Genomic DNA, 20,341 nt, shown 5'->3' with positions numbered 1-20,341 from the left:
CCAAAATAAATTTTAAATTTTTAATAAAGAAAAGTCATTGATTAAAAGAAATGCTCTGTACTCTACTGTATTGTACTAGTCAGTCAGTATTTTCTTGTATAGAATCTGTTGTACTCCAATTCTACTCTTCATTTTTTTTAACACACTGGTTGTCTCCCACTCAGGCAGGGTGACCTGAAAAAGAAGCAACACTTTCAGAAAGTTTGTCTTCTTTTTACTTTTAGTAATTTATTCAGGAGAAGGGGTTACTAGCCCCTTGGTTGCAGCATTGTAGTCACCTCTTATGATATGCATGGCTTACAGAGGAAGGATTCTTCTTCTCCCCTTCCCCAAGAAATCTAAATTAAATATTTGTTTCTGAATTAACTTTGACCCATTTTTATTATTTAACATTTTGTATGATATTTATTCATTTGTTGTGCCTTTCACATTTTAAAGCAAAAGATAATACTGTATAAAGGAACAACTCAGAAGTGAATAGAGATACTGGAACAGGTTATAAATGCATGTTTAGGTGGGGTAATCTGAAACCTGTCTAGGCTGTTGCTAGCCCATTAACGAGATTGTCCTGAGGATTTTAGATTTTTCCACTGAAGTGGCTAGATTATCGTGCATCCTATATTTATCCTGTGGATGGTTGTATAAAAGCTCACTTCACATGGTGAGGGTCTCAGTTCGATTCTCAGGGAGGGTTGAAACATTGGGCGTGTTTCCTTACACCGGTTGTCTATGTTCACCCATCAGTAAAATGGGTACCTGGGTGTTAGCCGACTGTTCTGGGTTGCATCCTGGGACAAAAGTGACCTAATTTGCCCAAAATGCTCTGCATAAGAAGCGGCTTTCTATATACGCAGTAGTATATCACTGATGTTAGCTATGGTCTGTATAATTTGTACATGTACTTGTAGAAATAAAGATCTTCTTTCAACAAACCGGCTGCATCCCACTGAAGCAGGGTGGCCCAAAAAGAAAAACAAAAGTTTCTCTTTTTAACTTTAGTAACATATACAGAAGTTGTTACTAGCCCGGAATTTTAGTCGCCTCATGCGACACGCATGGCTTATGGAGGAAGAATTCTGTTCCACTTCCTCATGGCGATAAGAGGAAATACGCAAGAACAAGTAACCTGGAGTTTACCTGGAGAGAGTTCTGGGGGTCAACGCCCCCGCGGCCTGGTCTGTGACGAGGCCTCATGGTGGATCAGGGCCTGATCAACCAGGCTGTTACTGCTGGCTGCACGCAATCCAACATACGAACCACAGCCCGGCTGGTCAGGTACCGACTTTAGGTGCTTGTCCAGTGCCTGCTTGAAGACTGCCAGGGGTCTATTGGTAATCCCTCATGTGTATGCTTGGAGGCAGTTGAACAGTCTTGGGCCCCTGACGCTTATTATGTTGTCTCTTAACGTGCTAGTGACACCCCTGCTTTTCATTGGGGGAATGCTGCATCATCTGCCGAGTCTTTTACTTTCTTAGGGAGCGATTTTCATGTGCAAGTTTGGTACTAGTCCCTCTAGGATTTTCCAGGTGTATATAATCATGTATCTCTCCCGCCTGCTTTCCAGGGAGTACAAGTTCAGGAACTTCAAGCGCTCCCAGTAATTGAGGTGTTTTATCTCCGTTATGCGCGCCATGAAGGTTCTCTGTACATTTTCTAGGTCAGCAATTTCACCTGCCCTGAAAGGTGCTGTTAGTGTGCAGCAATATTCCAGCCTAGATAGAACAAGCAACCTGAAAAGTGTCATCATGGGCTTGGCATCCCTAGTTTTGAAGGTTCTCATTATCCATCCTGTCATACTTCTAGCAGATGCGATTGATACAATGTTATGGTCCTTGAAGGTGAGATCCTCCGACATGATCACTCCCAGGTCTTTGACATTAATTTTTTGCTCTATTGTGTGGTTGGAATTTGTTTTATACACTGATGAAGTTTTAATTTCCTCACGTTTACCATGTTGGAGTAACTGAAATTTCTCATTGTTGAGCTTCATATTGTTTTCTGCAGCCCAGTGAAAGATTTGGTTGATGTCTGCTTGGAGCCTTGCAGTGTCTGCAGTGGAAGACACTGTCATGCAGATTCAGGTGTCATATGCAAAGGAAGACATGGTGCTGTGGCTGACATCCTTGTCTATGTCAGATATGAGGATGAGGAACAAGATGGGAACGAGTACTGTGCCTTGCGGAACAGAGCTTTTCATCGTAGCCGCCTCAGACTTTACTCTGTTGACTACTGCTCTTTGTGTTCTATTTGTCAGGAAATTATAAATCCATCTACCAACTTTTCCTGTTATTCCTTTAGCATGCATTTTGTGTGCTATTATGCCATGGTCACACTTGTCGAAGGCTTTTGCAAAGTCTGTGTACATTACATCTGCATTCTTTTTGTCTTCTAACGCATCTAGGACCTTGTCGTAGCGATCCAGTAGTTGGGACAGACAGGAGCGACCTGCTCTAAACCCCCAGAGGGGTGTGTGTATATATATATGCTTGTACATGCATGTGTAGTGTGACCTAAGCGTAAGTAGAAGTAGCAAGGTGTACCTGAAATCTTGCATGTAGAAAAAAAGATATTATTATTATATACATACACAAGAGGGCTAGGGGCTAAGCCTCAAATGCACTAACAGGAATGCATCTGGATTTATAGCTACAATTGACTTATCTGTTGCAAGGAAATTTAGGATGTTGTTTAATATGTCCAGTATCTTATTGTCATTAATAAGATACCTTGGCCTATCACTTAGGTTATTATTCTGTCTGTCCTTGTATTCCTCAGTAAGTGGACAGTTAAGCATGAAGTGTTCAAGTGGCATATTTTGTATTTAGTTTGATCATCATATGTATGTCTACCAGACTGGCTGTTACAACATCAGTGTTCGCATTGCAATTTGCTCCATAAATGTACTTATCTATGTTCATGGTATCATAGTGAGTCATAGATCTACTCAGGCTTCTAATTGGATTCCTATGACAGTCACTTTCATTATTTACTTCTTTCCTAATATTCCAAATGCCAGACACAGGTGTACTAAAGTTATATGTATTCTACATTTCCTTCATTTTTTTTTTTAAGCATCTCAAAATATTATTATTGTATTTAAATTCTCTTTTATTAAGTAGATTGTACATTGGCCACAGTTATAGTTTGGGTGTATATTTCCACACAAAAAATTAATTCTCTGCCTTTCATGCAGCATTGTTCGTTCTGGTGACGCAATATACGTACGAGTTGGTGACCACGATCTGACTACCAAGTTTGGCTCCCCCGGTGCCCAGACCCTTCGTGTAGCCACTACCTACATCCATCACAACCACAACTCCCAGACACTTGATAATGACATTGCCCTCCTGAAGCTGTACGGTCATGCTGATTTGAAGGAGGGAGTATGTCTGGTCTGCCTCCCTGCCCGGGGCGTCAGCCAGGTGGCTGGTAACAGGTGCATTGTTACAGGCTACGGTTATATGGGCGAAAGTAAGTTCAATCTAAATAGTACTAATTATCATTAAGAGTGTTAGATAGGAGTGGAGACAAATGCTTTTGGAACCTGACAAGCTGTTGGAGTGTGAGCAAGATAATGTTTTGTGAAGGTTGAGGTGTGAATACAGTGCCTACACTTTAAAGGATTTTGGGAAATTTACTGATTGGAGGGACATGTGAACTGTCATATCTATGCACCTCTGGCAAGACAGTGATAGTGCAAATGATGGTGAAAGTGTTTCTTTTTTGAGTCACCCTGCCTTGGTGGTAGATGACCAGCGTGTTAAACAAATATTTCTTTTGTTAGCTTGTAACTTGTGTGTTAAATCTGTCCATAAAACTTAAAACTGATACGCTGCTGTTTACATTATTCTGATTTTATTATATATATCTTCCTCTTTCAATGTACCAGCCATATCCCACTGAGGTGGGGTGGCCCAAAAGAAAAAACGAAAGTTTTTCCTTTTAAATTTAGTAATATATACAGGAGAAGGGGTTACTAGCCTTGCTCCCGGCATTTTAGTCATCTCTTACAACACGCATGGCTTACGGAGGAAGAATTCTGTTCCACTTCCCCATGGAGGCAAGAGGAAATAAACAAGAACTAGTAAGAAAATAGAAGAAACCCAGAGGGGTGTGTGTATATATATGCTTGTACATGTATGTGTAGTGTGACCTAAGTGTAAGTAGAGGTAGCAAGATGTACCTGAAAACTTGCATGTTTAAGAGACAGAAGAAAAGGACACCAGCAATCCTACCATTGTGTAAAACAATTACAGGCTTTCATTTTACACTCACTTGGCAGGACACTGTGTCTGTGTGTGTGTGTACTCACCTAATTGTGGTTGCAGGGGTCGAGACTCAGCTCCTGGCCCCGCCTCTTCACTGATTGCTACTGGATCCTCTCTCTCTCTGCTTCCTGAGCTTTGTCATACCTCTTCTTAAAACTATGTATGGTTCCTGCCTCCACTACTTCACTTGCTAGGCTATTCCACTTGCTGACAACTCTATGACTGAAGAAATACTTCCTAACGTCCCTGTGACTCGTCTGAGTCTTCAGCTTCCAGTTGTGATCCCTTGTCCCTGTGTCCCCTCTCTAGAACATCTTATCTCTGTCCACCTTGTCTATTCCCCGCAGTATCTTGTATGTCGTTATCATGTCTCCCCTGACCCTTCTGTCCTCCAGTGTCGTCAGTATGTGTGTGTGTGTGTGTGTGTGTGTATCTTCTTCTTTCAACATACCAGCCGTATCCCACTGAGGTGGGGTGGCCCAAAAGAAAAAACTAAAGTTTCTCCTTTTAAATTTAGTATTATATACAGGAGAAGGGGTTAATAGCCCCTTGCTCATATATATATATTTTTTTTTTTTTTCAACAAGTCGGTCGTCTCCCACCGAGGCAGGGTGACCCAAAAAAAGAAAGAAAACCCCCAAAAAGAAAATACTTTCATCATCATTCAACACTTTCACCACACTCACACATTATCACTGCTTTTGCAGAGGTGCTCAGAATATAACAGTTTAGAAGCATATACTTATAGAGATACACAACATATTCCTCCAAACTGCCAATATCCCAAACCCCTCCTTTAAAGTGCAGACATTGTACTTCCCATTTCCAGGACTCAAGTCCGACTATATGAAAATAACCGGTTTCCCTGAATCCCTTCACTAAATATTACCCTGCTCACACTCCAACAGATCGTCAGGTCCCAAGTATCATTCGTCTCCATTCACTCCTATCTAACACGCTCATGCACGCTTGCTGGAAGTCCAAGCCCCTCACCCACAAAACCTCCTTTACCCCCTCTTTCCAACCCTTTCGAGGACGACCCCTACCCCTCTTTCCTTCCCCTATAGATTTATATACTTTCCATGTCATTCTACTTTGATCCATTCTCTCTAAATGACCAAACCACCTCAACAACCCCTCTTCTGCCCTCTGACTAATGCTTTTATTAACTCCACACCTTCTCCTAATTTCCACACTCCGAATTTTCTGCATAATATTTACACCACACATTGCCCTTATATATATATATATATATTATATATATTATATATATATATATATATATATATATATTATATATATATATATATATATATATATATATATATATATATATATATATATACATGTATATATATATTATATATATATATTATATATATATATATATATATATATATATATATACTTACTTCTACTTACACTTAGGTCACACTACACATACATGGACACGTTTATTTATACACACTCATCTGAGTTTTCTTTGATTTTATCTTAATAGTTCTTGGTCTTATTACTTTTCCTTTTATATCCATGGGGAAGTGGAATAAGAATCTTTCCTCCGTAAGCCATGCGTGTTGTAAAAGTCAACTAAAATGCCGGGAACAATGGGCTAGTAACCCCTTTTCCTGTAAAGATTACTAAAAAGAATAAGAAGAAGAAAATTGTCAAAGTGGGAAGTCTGAATGTGCGTGGATGTTGTGCAAATGATAAGAAAGAGATGATTGTGGATGTTATGAATGAGAAGAAACTGGATGTTCTGGCTTTAAGTGAAACAAAGCTGAAGGGGGTGGGAGAGTTTCAATGGAGAGGAATAAATGGGATTAGGTCAGGGGTTTCAAATAGAGTTAGAGCTAAAGAAGGAGTAGCAATAATGTTGAAGGATAAGCTATGGCAGGAAAAGAGGGACTACAAATGTATAAATTCAAGGATTATGTGGAGTAAAATAAAGATTGGATGTGAAAAGTGGGTTATAGTAAGCGTGTATGCACCTGGAGAAGAGAGAAGTGTAGAGGAGAGAGAGAGATTCTGGGAAATGTTGAGTGAATGCGTGGGGAGTTTTGAATCAAGTGTGAGAGTAATGGTGGTTGGGGATTTCAATGCTAAAGTGGGTAAAAATGTTATGGAGGGAGTAGTAGGTAATTTTGGGGTGCCAGGGGTAAATGTAAATGGGGAGCCTTTAATTGAGCTATGTGTAGAAAGAAATTTGGTAATAAGTAATACATATTTTATGAAAAAGAGGATAAATAAATATACAAGGTATGATGTAGCACGTAATGAAAGTAGTTTGTTAGATTATGTATTGGTGGATAAAAGGTTGATGGGTAGGCTCCAGGATGTACATGTTTATAGAGGGGCAACTGATATATCGGATCATTATTTAGTTGTAGCTACAGTTAGAGTAAGAGGTAAATGGGAAAAGAGGAAGGTGGCAACAACAAGTAAGAGGGAGGTGAAAGTGTATAAACTAAGGGAGGAAGAAGTTAGGGCGAGATATAAGCGACTATTGGCAGAAAGGTGGGCTAGTGCAAAGATGAGTAGTGGGGGGGTTGAAGAGGGTTGGAATAGTTTTAAAAATGCAGTATTAGAATGTGGGGCAGAAGTTTGTGGTTATAGGAGAGTGGGGGCAGGAGGAAAGAGGAGTGATTGGTGGAATGATGAAGTAAAGGGTGTGATAAAAGAGAAAAAGGTAGCTTACGAGAGGTTTTTACAAAGCAGAAGTGTTATAAGAAGAGCAGAGTATATGGAGAGTAAAAGAAAGGTGAAGAGAGTGGTGAGAGAGTGCAAAAGGAGAGCAGATGAAAGAGTGGGAGAGGCACTGTCAAGAAATTTTAATGAAAATAAGAAAAAATTTTGGAGTGAGTTAAACAAGTTAAGAAAGCCTAGGGAAAGTATGGATTTGTCAGTTAAAAACAGAGTAGGGGAGTTAGTAGATGGGGAGAGGGAGGTATTAGGTAGATGGCGAGAATATTTCGAGGAACTTTTAAATGTTAAGGAAGAAAGGGAGGCGGTAATTTCATGCACTGGCCAGGGAGGTATACCATCTTTTAGGAGTGAAGAAGAGCAGACTGTAAGTGTGGTGGAGGTACGTGAGGCATTACGTAGAATGAAAGGGGGTAAAGCAGCTGGAACTGATGGGATCATGACAGAAATGTTAAAAGCAGGGGGGAATATAGTGTTGGAGTGGTTGGTACTTTTGTTTAATAAATGTATGAAAGAGGGGAAGGTACCTAGGGATTGGCGGAGAGCATGTATAGTCCCTTTATATAAAGGGAAAGGGGACAAAAGAGATTGTAAAAATTATAGAGGAATAAGTTTACTGAGTATACCAGGAAAAGTATACGGTAGGGTTATAATTGAAAGAATTAGAGGTAAGACAGAATGTAGAATTGCGGACGAACAAGGAGGTTTCAGAGTGGGTAGGGGATGTGTAGATCAAGTGTTTACATTGAAGCATATATGTGAACAGTATTTAGATAAAGGTAGGGAAGTTTTTATTGCATTTATGGATTTAGAAAAGGCATATGATAGAGTGGATAGAGGAGCAATGTGGCAGATGTTGCAAGTATATGGAATAGGTGGTAAGTTACTAAATGCTGTAAAGAGCTTTTATGAGGATAGTGAGGCTCAGGTTAGGGTGTGTAGAAAAGAGGGAGAATACTTCCCGGTAAAAGTAGGTCTTAGACAGGGATGTGTAATGTCACCATGGTTGTTTAATATATTTATAGATGGGGTTGTAAAAGAAGTAAATGCTAGGGTGTTCGGGAGAGGGGTGGGATTAAATTATGGGGAATCAAATTCAAAATGGGAATTGACACAGTTACTTTTTGCTGATGATACTGTGCTTATGGGAGATTCTAAAGAAAAATTGCAAAGGTTAGTGGATGAGTTTGAGAATGTGTGTAAAGGTAGAAAGTTGAAAGTGAACATAGAAAAGAGTAAGGTGATGAGGGTATCAAATGATTTAGATAAAGAAAAATTGGATATCAAATTGGGGAGGAGGAGTATGGAAGAAGTGAATGTTTTCAGATACTTGGGAGTTGACGTGTCGGCGGATGGATTTATGAAGGATGAGGTTAATCATAGAATTGATGAGGGAAAAAAGGTGAGTGGTGCGTTGAGGTATATGTGGAGTCAAAAAACGTTATCTATGGAGGCAAAGAAGGGAATGTATGAAAGTATAGTAGTACCAACACTCTTATATGGATGTGAAGCTTGGGTGGTAAATGCAGCAGCGAGGAGACGGTTGGAGGCAGTGGAGATGTCCTGTCTAAGGGCAATGTGTGGTGTAAATATTATGCAGAAAATTCGGAGTGTGGAAATTAGGAGAAGGTGTGGAGTTAATAAAAGCATTAGTCAGAGGGCAGAAGAGGGGTTGTTGAGGTGGTTTGGTCATTTAGAGAGAATGGATCAAAGTAGAATGACATGGAAAGCATATAAATCTATAGGGGAAGGAAAGAGGGGTAGGGGTCGTCCTCGAAAGGGTTGGAAAGAGGGGGTAAAGGAGGTTTTGTGGGTGAGGGGCTTGGACTTCCAGCAAGCGTGCATGAGCGTGTTAGATAGGAGTGAATGGAGACGAATGATACTTGGGACTTGACGATCTGTTGGAGTGTGAGCAGGGTAATATTTAGTGAAGGGATTCAGGGAAACCGGTTATTTTCATATAGTCGGACTTGAGTCCTGGAAATGGGAAGTACAGTGCCTGCACTTTAAAGGAGGGGTTTGGGATGTTGGCAGTTTGGAGGGATATGTTGTGTATCTCTATACGTATATGCTTCTAAACTGTTATATTCTGAGCACCTCTGCAAAAGCAGTGATAATGTGTGAGTGTGGTGAAAGTGTTGAATGATGATGAAAGTATTTTCTTTTTGGGGATTTTCTTTCTTTTTTTGGGTCACCCTGCCTCGGTGGGAGACGACCGACTTGTTGCAAAAAAAAAAAAAAAAATAAATATATATATATATATATATATATATATATATATATATATTTATATTTTTTTTTAATTTAATTTAATTTAATTTATTTATTTATTTATTTTCAAAATGCTGACTGTCTCCCACTGAGGCACGGTGACCCAAAAAAGAAGAAAAGTTTTCACCATTCACATATACTGATCACTATCTTTGCAGAGGCGCTCAGATACGATAGCTTAGATGTTACAACAAACTACGAACATCCCAAACCCCTCCTTTAAATTGCAGGCATTATACTTCATACCTCCAGGATTCAAATCCAGCTAACCAATTTCTCTGAATCCCTTCACAAAATATCATCCTGCTCACACTCCAACAGCTCGTCAGGTCCAAAAATTCACACTAACCAAGATGCCTTCTTTTTTTCTTTTTTCTTTAACCATTCATCTCCACTCCTATCTAACATGCTCACACACATCTGCTGTATGTCTAAGCCCCTTACACACAAAACCTTCTTTACCCTCTCTCTCCATCTTTTCCTGGGACAACCCCTACCCTGTCTTCTATCCGCTACAGATTTATACACCTTCCAAGTCATCCTATTTTGCTCTACCCTCTCTAAATGACCAAACCTTAAATGACAACCCCTCTTCAGCCCTCTGAATAATACTTTTAGTAACTACACACTTCCTAATTTTCACACTACAAATTCTCTGAGTGCCTCTGCAAAGATAGTGATTTGGTATGAGTGATGGTGAAAGTATTGAATGATGAAAGTTTTTTCTTTCTTTTTAGGTTTTTCTTTCTTTTGGGTCACCCTTCCTTGGTGGGAGACATCCGACGTGTTGAAAAAATATTCTATACATAATATTTATGCCACATATTGCCCTTAGACACTACATCTCCACTTCCTCCAGTCTCGTTCTTGCTACCACATTCACATCCCATGATTCACACCCATAGAGTCTTGGTACCACTATATTCTCATACATTTCCTTCTTTGCCTCCATGGATAATGTTGTGTTTCCAGATACTTCAATGCACCACCCACCTTTTTTTCTTCATCAGTTCTATGGTTTACCTCATCCTTCATAAATCCATCTGCTGACAAGTCTACTACCAAATTTCTGAACACATTCACTTCTTCCATACTCCCTCCCTCCAGTCTGATATACAATTTTTACTTATCTAAATCGTTTGATACCCTCATCACCTTACTGTTATCTATGGTTACTTTCAACTTTCTTCTTTACACACCCTCCCAAACTCGTAAACTAACATTTGCAACTTCTCTTCAGAATCTCTTGGAAGTACAGTATCAACCCACCCTTTATCCCAATTCCCTAGCATTTACTTCTTTTACAGCTCCATCTATAAATATGTTAAACAACCATGGTGACATTATATATCCATGTTTAAGGTCTACTTTTCTGGAAAGTAATCTCTGTCTCTTCTACACACCCTAACCTGAGCCTCACTATCCTCATAAAAACTCTTTACAACATTCAGTAACTTACCACCTATTCCATACACTTGCAACATCTTCCACATTGCTCCCCCATCCACCCTATCATAAGCCTTTTCTAAATTTATAAATTCTCTACTTCTGTCTAAATATTGTTCACTTATATTCTTCCATGGGGAAACGGAGCAGAATTCTTCCTCCGTAAGCCATGTATATCGTAAGAGACGTTTAAAATGCTGGGAGAAAGGGGCTATTATTATTATAATAAAAAAGAAGCGCTAAGCCACAAGGGCTATACAGCGCTGCAGGGTAGGGAAGGAAGCGAGGGTATTGGGCGGCAGAAGGGATGATCAGTAGGTTACAGAAAACAGCGGGGCAGGGGATAGTGCGGGGGTAGAGGGTAGCAAGAAATTGAGGTAGAAAGGGCTGGAGGCATCAGAGTTTGTGAAGTAAGCAAGGGGCTAGTAACCCTTTCTCCTGTATACATTAATAAAATTAAAATGAGAAACTTTTGTTTTTCTTTTTGGGCCACCCTGCTTCGGTGGGATATGGCCAGTTTGTTGAAAGAAGAAAATATTCTTCAATGTAAACACTTGGTCTACACATCCCCTACCTGCAATTTTCTAGCATTTCTTGCCTAGTCAACCTTTCATGGTAGTTTTAAATTCTTTGCTCAGAGAAGTTCATAAAACAAGTTTGGTACTGGGAGTGTACCACCTCAGTGCACTACTCCAAGACACTTGCCCACAACCATCTAACCATACATTTTGATGATGGTCTATTGAAATTATTTCCAGTGTTTAGTATTTTAGTATTCCTAACACAAGTACATACGTACTTTTGTAAGGAACAAATGTTAGGAGTACTTTTCAACAGTTATTTCTTAAGCATCCACTCCACATTTATTATTGCAAGAACTGTTTTTCAAACCCAATGACATTAATTGTGATTATAATTTGAAGTGTTCTAATTTATTATAGGACCACTAGCTAAATAGTAGAAAAATATTCATTAGGTATAAATGATCTTTGCCTTTCTGTGAGTGGAGTCATGTCATTCACAACTTTTTGATTCTTAGGTTTACACAACATCCTGGTACCTATTCAGAGGTGCTTTTCTGAGTAAATACTTTATTTTTCAGCTGTGAAATTTCTTTCAGAATTTTGGAAAGTTATTATGAGAGCTAAAGAAAATAGGTCATGCCCATAAGTTGGTCTAGCAGTTAGCAATAAAGTTTTAGAAGTAGTTGTCTGTACCAAGAGTCCATGGTGTTGCAGGGGATTTTATGAGTTTTTATTCACTTTGTCTTTGTAAAATATTCATAGTATTCCTTACCAATTATTGGTTGTATTTTACTTAATTTAATAGCATTTGTTAGGTAAAGCTGGAATACAAAGAGAATGGAAGCAGCAAGTAAGAGAGAGAGGTTAGGGTTTATACACTAAAAGAGGAGGCATAGCTGGGTTAGTGAGAGTAATACCTGGAATTTATCTGGAGAGGGTTTTGGAGGTCACCGCCCCTGTGGCTTGGTCAGGGTGGATCAGGGTGTGATCAACCAGGCTGTTACTGGTGGCCGCATGCAAACTGACGTACGAACCACAGCCCAATTGGTCAGGTACTGACTTTAGGTGCCTGTCCAGTGCCTTCTTGAAGACAGCCAGGGGTCTGTTGGCAATCCCCCTTATGTATGCTGGGAGGCAGTTGAAAAGTCTTGGGCCCTGGACACTTATTGTGTTCTCTCTCAATGTACTTGTGGTGCCCCTGCTTTTCGTTGGAGGAATGTTACACCTCCTGCCAAGTCTTTTGCTTTCATAGGGAGTGATTTTCATGTGCAGGTTTGGTACCAATCCCTCCAGGATCTTCCAAGTGTATATTATCGTGTATCTCTCTCGCCTGCATTCCAGGGAATACAGATCAAGGACCTTCACCTATTCCCATTAATTTAGGTGCCTTATTGTACTTATGTGTGCCGTGAAAGTTCTTTGTATGCTCTCCAGGTCTGCAATGTCTCCAGCCTTGAAGGGGGATGTTAGTGTACAGCAGTATTCCAGCCTAGAGAGAACAAGCATCCCTAGTTTTGAAGGTTCTCATTATCCATCCTATCATTTTCCTAACAGATGAGGTAGATATATTGTTGTGGTCTTTGAAGGCGAGATCCTCTGACATTATCACTCCTAGGTTATTCACATTTCTTTGTCACTCTATTGTATGGTTAGAATTTGTCGTATACCCTGATATATTGTTAATTTCCTCAAGTTTTTCCATATCTGAGTGGTAGAAATTTCTCCTCGTTGAACTTCATATTATTTTGAGTGGCCCACTTGAAGATTTGGTTGATGTCCGCTTGTAGTCTTGTGGTGTCTTCGATGGAGGTCACTGCAATCCGGGTGTCATCTGCAAAGGAAGACATGGAGCTATGGCTTACATATCTGCCTATGTCCTGTATGAGGATGAGCAATATTATTATTATTATTATTATAATCAAAAAAAGAAGCGCTAAGCCACAAGGACTATACAGTGGATGAGCAATAGAATGGGAGCGAGTACTGTGCCTTCTGGAACAGAGCTTTTCAATGTGGCTGCCTGGGACTTTACTCTCTGTGTTCTATTTGTCAGGACGTTATAGATCCATTTACCAACTTTTTCTGTTATTCCTTTATCACACATTTTGTGTGCTATTACACCATTGTCACATTGTCGAAAGCTTTTGAAAAGTCTGTGTGTACTACATCTGTATTTTGTTTATCCTCAACAGCATGCAGGACCTTGTCATAGAGGTCCAGTAGCTGGGACAGGCAGGAGTGATCTGCTCTAAACCCATGTTGCCTGGGTTGTGTAATTGATGGGTATCTAGGTGGTTGGCGATCTTGCTTCTTAGAACCCTCTCAAAGATTTTTATGATATGGGATGTTAGTGCTATTGGTTTGTAGTTCTTTGCAATTGCTTTACTGCCACCTTTGTGGAATGGGGCTATGTCTGTTTTTTTTAGTGTGTGTGGGATGACCCCTGTGTCTATGCTTCCTCTCCATAAAATGCTGAAGGCACGCGTTAGGGGCTTCTTGCAATTCTTGATGAACACGAAGTTCCATGAGTCTGGGCCTGGGTCAGAGTGCATGGGCATGTCATTTATTGCCTTTTCAAAGTCTTGTGGAATTAGGATAATATTCGAGACTTTTGAGATGACCAAATTTTGGGTTTCGTTCATAAGGAGTTCATTTGGATTGTTGACCCTTAGTCTGGGCAGCTACTCGCTGAGCACTGAGTCTTATTGGGACTTCAGTATCTCACTCATTTCTTGGCTGTCATCTGTGTATGTCCCATCATGCCTAAGCAAGGGCCCAATACTGGATGTTGTTTTTCCCTTAGATTTGGCATAAGAAAAGAAATATTGAGTTTTTTCAATTTCCTTTATGACTTTTAGTTCTTCCTGTGATTCTTGTCTCCTGTAAGATTCCTTCAGCTGAAGTTCAATATTTGCAGTTTCATTGACTAGTGCCTCCCTTCGTATTTCAGATATATTGGCCCCCCTCAGCAGCTCCGTGACTCTTCACCTTTGTCCGTATAGGGAGCGTCTCTCTCTTACTAGTTCACATCTTTTCTTGAGCAGATCTCAAGACCCACAGAGCTCATTTTTTTCTAGGCAAATGTTTGGATCCGTGTTGTTTAGGATATCTTCCCAGCTTGTTTCATTTAGGACATGGTTGACTTGATCCCATTGTATGTTTTTGTTATTAAAATTGAATTTTGTGAAGAGACCTTCAAGACTGATCACATTTTGCTGGTCAGGAGCCCTGTGCATACATGTCTCTACCTCTATTATGTTGTGATCTGAGTGTATTGTCTTTGATACGGTTATATTACATATCAGATCGTCGTTGTTAGTGAAGATGAGGTCCAGCGTATTTTCTAGTCTTGTAGGCTCAAATATATGCTGGTTTAAGGTGAATTTGGTGCAGAGATTAAATTAATAGTTCATGTATGCATGAATTTTCATCTGAGCTGCAACCTGGGGTGTCTCAGGTTGAAATCTCCTAGTAAGATGTTTGGGGCAGGAATTGGGAGATTTTTCCAGACAGTGGTCAGTTTTCAAAAGCTGCTCCTGGAATTGCTGGGAAGTTGCATCTGGAGGCTTGTATGCCAGCACAATGACAAGGTTTTGGTTTTCAATCCTTACTGCCAAAACTTCAACTACATCATTTGAGGTGTTTAGTAATTCTAAGCAAATGAGCAACTCTGTGATGTACAGCCCAACCTCTGTTTGTTGCCTATTTAGTCTGTCGCATCTGAACAGGTTATAACCTGGGATCAATATTTCGTTGTCATAGTGATCCTTTATGTGGGGTCTCTGTGAATGCTGCAAACATTGCATTTGACTCCGTGAGTATAGGCAGTGAGGTTGAAGATGTATGGGGTAGGTGCAAGAATGTAGTGTTAGTGTTCAGCAGAAGTTTGTGGTTACAGGAAAGTGGGTGCAGGAGGGAAGAAGAGCAGTTCATGGAATGATGAGGTAAAGTGAGTAGTAAGAGAGGTTAAGAGAGTGGTGAAGGAATGTAAAAAGAGAACAAATGAGAATGGGTGAGATCTTATCAACAAATTTTGTTGAACATAAAAAATTTTGGAGTGAAATTAATAGGTTAAGAAAGCCTAGGGAGCAAATGGATTTGACAGTTAAAAATAGGAGATGAGAGTTGTTAGATGGAGAGTTAAAGGTACTGGGAAGATGGAGGGAATATTTTGAGGAATTGTTAAATGTTGATGAAGATAGGGAAACTGTGATTTCATGTATTGGGCAGGGAAAAATAACATCTTGTAGGAGTGAAGAAAAGCCAGTTGTAAGTGTGGGGGAAGTGCATTGGGCAGTGGGTAGAATGGAAGGAGGTAAAGCAGCTGGGATTGATGGAATAAAGACAGAAATGTTAAAAGCAGGTGGGGATATAGTTTTGGAATGGTTAATTCTCTTATTCAATAAATGTATGGAAGAGGGTAAGGTTCCTAAGGATTGGCAGAGAGCATGCATAGTTCCTTTGTATAAAGGCAAAGGGGACAAAAGAGTCTAAAACTTTTAGGGGAATAAGCCTGTTGAGTATACCTGGTAAAGTGTATGGTATAGTTATTATTGAAAGAATTAAGAGTAAGATGGATGGATTTATGAAGGATGAGGTTAATCATAGAATTGATGAGGGAAAAAAGGTGAGTGGTGCGTTGAGGTATATGTGGAGTAAAAAAACGCTATCTATGGAGGCAAAGAAGGGAATGTATGAAAGTATAGTGGTACCAACACTCTTATATGGATGTGAAGCTTGGGTGGTAAATGCAGCAGCGAAGAGACGGTTGGAGGCAGTGGAGATGTCCTGTCTAAGGCCAATGTGTGGTGTAAATATTATGCAGAAAATTCGGAGTGTGGAAATTAGGAGAAGGTGTGGAGTTAATAAAAGCATTAGTCAGAGGGCAGAAGAGGGGTTGTTGAGGTGGTTTGGTCATTTAGAGAGAATGGATCAAAGTAGAATGACATGGAAAGCATAGGTCTCCCTCAACATTCGCGAGGGTTAGGGGATCAAGAGCCCCGCGAATGTTGAAAAACCGTGAATGTTTGGTGCCCCAATATATTGTAGGGAAATATATTACAATACTGCTTCCTTAACTTGTTGAACCATGAATAATCATAAAATACATGAAAACGTCGTAAATTGTACTAAATATATACATGTTATGCTTTAATAACGTATGTTATTTAATAACTTGTATGTTAATAACATGTATGTTATTAAATACCACAGACTCCACCAATGCGAGTCCCTACTACCCTCCCTCCGACCCCCGCATCTGGCAGCCACCCCTCCCACCACTCAGTGTGGTGAGTGTTTTGTTTGTTCATTATTTGCTATTAAACTACAGAATAAATAATGTAAACCCATTCATGACTGCATATTGGAATGGCTATTAGGAAAGGTATTAGACGGTGACATCATGTGTTTACTCTTGAACACAGCAAAGAATTGAACATTTCTGCTACAGCTGATAATAACAATAGTAATAATAATAATAATAATAAGGAGGGGTGTTAATGTTGCAGTTTAAAAACTGTAGTGTAAAGCACCCTTCTGGCAAGACAGTGATGGAGTGAATGATGGTGAAAGTTTTTCTTTTTCGGGCCACCCTGCCTTGGTGGGAATCGGCCAGTGTGATAATAAAATAAAAAATAATAAATACGATATAATCGAAGAAGGAAATTGTACAAAAATACGAAGGAGTGGTTGACACATCGTCAGTGTGACTTTGTTTATGCTGGAGTGAACATTAGTCTCCCTGCTCTTCCAAACATTTCACAATAATTCAGCGGCTGAGGCAGTGGTATTTAATAACATATATGTTATAAATAATAATAGTACATGTTATTATTAATAACATGTATTATTATTAACATGTATGTATTTAATAACATACATGTTATAAATAATAATAGTACATATTATTAATAACATGTATTATTATTAACATGTATGTTATTAAATACCATTGCCTCAATCACTGCCTCTACCACTCCAGTCACACTCAATCTACAAGCACCAAACACAATGAATTATTGTGAAATGTTTGGAAGAGCAGGGAGACTAATGTTCACTCCAACATAAACAAAGTCACACTGACGATGTGTCAACCACTCCCTCGTATTTTTGTACAATTTCCTTCTTCAATTATATTATATTTATTATTATTATTATTATTATTATTATTATTATTATTATTATTATTATTATTATTATTATTATTACTATTGTTATTATTAGCTGTAGCAGAAATGTTTGATTCTTTGCTGTGTTCAAGAGTAAACACATGATGTCACCTTCCAATACCTGTCCGAATAGCCATTCCAATATGCAGTCATGAATGGGTTTACATTATTTATGCTGTAGTTTAATAGCAAATAATGAACAAACAAAACACTCACCACACTGAGTGGTGGGAGGGCTGGCTGCCAGTTGCGGGGTTCGGAGGGAGGGTAGTAGGGACTCGCAGGTGGCGGGAAACTTAAATATGATTTGGCGGCTGGGAATTTGGTGGCTGGGAATTTGGCGGTTGGGAATTCGCGAATGTGTGAAGCCCGTGAAAGTTGAAAACATGAATGTTGAGGGAGACCTGTAAATCTATAGGGGAAGGAAGGTGGGGTAGGGGTCGTCCTCGAAAGGGTTGGAGAGAGGGGGTAAAGAAGGTTTTGTGGGCGAGGGGCTTGGACTTCCAGCAAGCGTGCGTGAGCGTGTTAGATAGGAGTGAATGGAGACGAATGATACTTGGGACCTGACGATCTGTTGGAGTGTGAGCAGGGTAATATTTAGTGAAGGGATTCAGGGAAACCGGTTATTTTCATATAGTCAGACTTGAGTCCTGGAAATGGGAAGTACAATGCCTGCACTTGTTTAAAAAAAAAAGAAAGACAGGACTAGCAGCAATGGTTTTAAGTTGGAAAAATTCAGATTCAGGTAGAATATAGGAAAGCACTGGTTTGGTAATAGAGTTGTGGATGAGTGGAACAAACTCCCGAGTACAGTTATTGAGGCTAAAACATTGAGTAGTTTTAAAAATAGGTTAGATAAATACATGAGTGGGTGTGGGTGGGTGTGAGTTGGACCTGATTAGCTTGTGCTACTAGGTCAGTTGCCATGTTCCTTTCTTAAGTGAATGTGACCTGAACTGACTAGGTTGGGGCATTGGCTTAAGCCGGTAGGAGACTTGGACTTGCCTTGCATAGGCCAGTAGGCCTGCTGCAGTGTTCCTTCTTTCTTATGTTCTTGTGACTTATGGAGTCAAAACAGAAAATACAAGGTTGCATTCTTCAGATGTCAAAAAAAAAAAAAAAAAAAATGTTTTGCACTATTGTACCTCTTCAAAACTAATGTTTTTCTATTTATTTTGCGGATGAAGATGCTCTGTTAAATACCTGAACTCTAGTGAAGTTTAAACAGCAAAAGTAAGGAGCATGTGTAGTTAAAAAAGGGTTACAATAACACTATAAAGTATTTGTTACTTACTTTTAAGTCGATTGGTTATAATGAACATCCTAAAGTGAGTGGAGAAGGTGACTATGGCCTACTGGGTTGAGATTGATGTGATGTTGAAGGTTGGAGATCATGGGATGTTGATGCAGCTTCATCGGTTGATTATTGTAGTGAGGTGCTCAGGTGTTCTGTCATACAACACTGGTTTGTTTTACCTTACAATTCTTTATACAGCTCACTGTGTATTTTAAACCAGTTAAACCATCCAGCTCTAAATGTGTACTCATTTTTAGTCTGTCCTCCTTCCTCACAAAGTTTTATAGTACAGTACATGTATAAGACTTTTTTCCTTATAATACCTTTATTTATTTTTCAGTCCACACATTTACCTGCAGTGACCTATTACTCGCATTTTACTGCATCACATCAAGGATTATCATTGCATGAGCCTTTATATTCATCTCATTGTCTCGAATGTATTGTTGATTCTCCAATGCCAAACACTCATGCCTTCTCCATGACACGTGCAACACCCTTTGGCATTTCAGTTACTTGCAGATTTTTTTAAAACAGGCACAGTTCCATGCTTAATTTTCTTTCTTGCTTCACCAGCACACTTTGCACTTTGTTTTGGTGACATAATAAATATCCAGAGATGAGCTGGGCTGATGAAAAGAAGGAAAAATCTAACAATGAGAACTTGAGTGAAAATCATATGGCACTCATACAAATACACTGACCCACATGTACTATTAATAAAGTTGGTATGCTTGTATTGCAAATGAAAATCTAAATTTAAATCACAGAATATTGAAAATGCAAGCTGTATTCATGACTTATGACTGTTTACTGTATTACTATTTTATTATGATTATTAATGGATTTTTGCAAATAATCTTTGTTTGCAGCTGGGCCCATACCCTTGCGTGTACGCGAGGCAGAGGTGCCAGTAGTGTCAGACAATGAGTGTGTGAGGAAGATCAATGCTGTAACGGAGAAAATCTTCATCTTGCCAGCTTCCTCTTTCTGTGCTGGAGGGGAGAGTGGACATGATGCCTGTCAGGTGAGAGTCCTAAAAACAATTTCCATGTACAGACGCACCTCACTAATACGTCAAGTTAGGTTCCAGACCACCGCCTTAAAGCAAATCACAGTCTCTTTTTCACTTGCCAGCTCATGTAAAAGTCCAAAAACATGTTTACACTATTTTTTATCAAGTATACTATAACACTAGGCCTAAAAAATGATGCAAAAGTAAAATTAATAATATTTTTTTAACTCTTTGACTGTCAAGACCCCAAATCCTGAAGTCTCTCTCTGTGTCACAAAATATTAAAAAAAAAAAAAATCTTATGAAATGATAATCTTTTCCTGATGGTAATGACACCAAAAATATGAAATTTGATGGAAAACTAATGGAATTACTCTCTTGCAAAGTTAGTGATCTCGGTGATATACACACATCGAGAATTTTGCCCACTTTGAGCCCCATTTTCAGCCAATTCCATTGTTCCAGTCGACCAAACTCATAGCTATTTCTTTAGAACACCATTTGTTCTATCGATTGAGTACAAGAAACTGTCCATTTACTGATTTCAACTATCCAATAAAGTGGTCAGAAATAGGCAGTTTGTCCAATTTCATGCAAATTAAAAAAGATGCCAGTTTCAAAATAGGGTCCAGAATAAGCAATGCAGA

The 20,341-nt window shown here is 39.3% G+C and overlaps 1 protein-coding gene across 3 annotated transcripts in view; it reads left to right on the top strand.

Annotated features, from left to right (window-relative positions):
• The window catches only part of LOC128691788 (protein masquerade-like), a 143,493-nt gene extending 123,605 nt beyond the window's left edge, over positions 1-19,888 (top strand). For 2 of the 3 annotated variants that reach the window (XM_070101064.1, XM_070101063.1), the window contains 2 exons: positions 3,194-3,471; positions 19,552-19,886. In XM_070101064.1, coding sequence (XP_069957165.1) covers positions 3,194-3,471; positions 19,552-19,871 — 598 coding nt within the window. In that variant the 3' untranslated portion in view covers positions 19,872-19,886. Of the gene's footprint in view, positions 1-3,193; positions 3,472-19,551 lie in introns of all 3 variants that reach the window. The other variant, XM_070101062.1, reaches the window with a different exon arrangement.
• Positions 19,889-20,341: the final 453 nt, after the last annotated feature.

The sequence above is a fragment of the Cherax quadricarinatus genome, chromosome 75 (genome assembly GCF_038502225.1).
Source record: "Cherax quadricarinatus isolate ZL_2023a chromosome 75, ASM3850222v1, whole genome shotgun sequence".
Classification (NCBI taxonomy): Eukaryota; Metazoa; Arthropoda; class Malacostraca; order Decapoda; family Parastacidae; genus Cherax; species Cherax quadricarinatus.
Note: the sequence above shows the minus strand (reverse complement) of the source record. Positions and strands in the feature narration are given on the sequence as shown.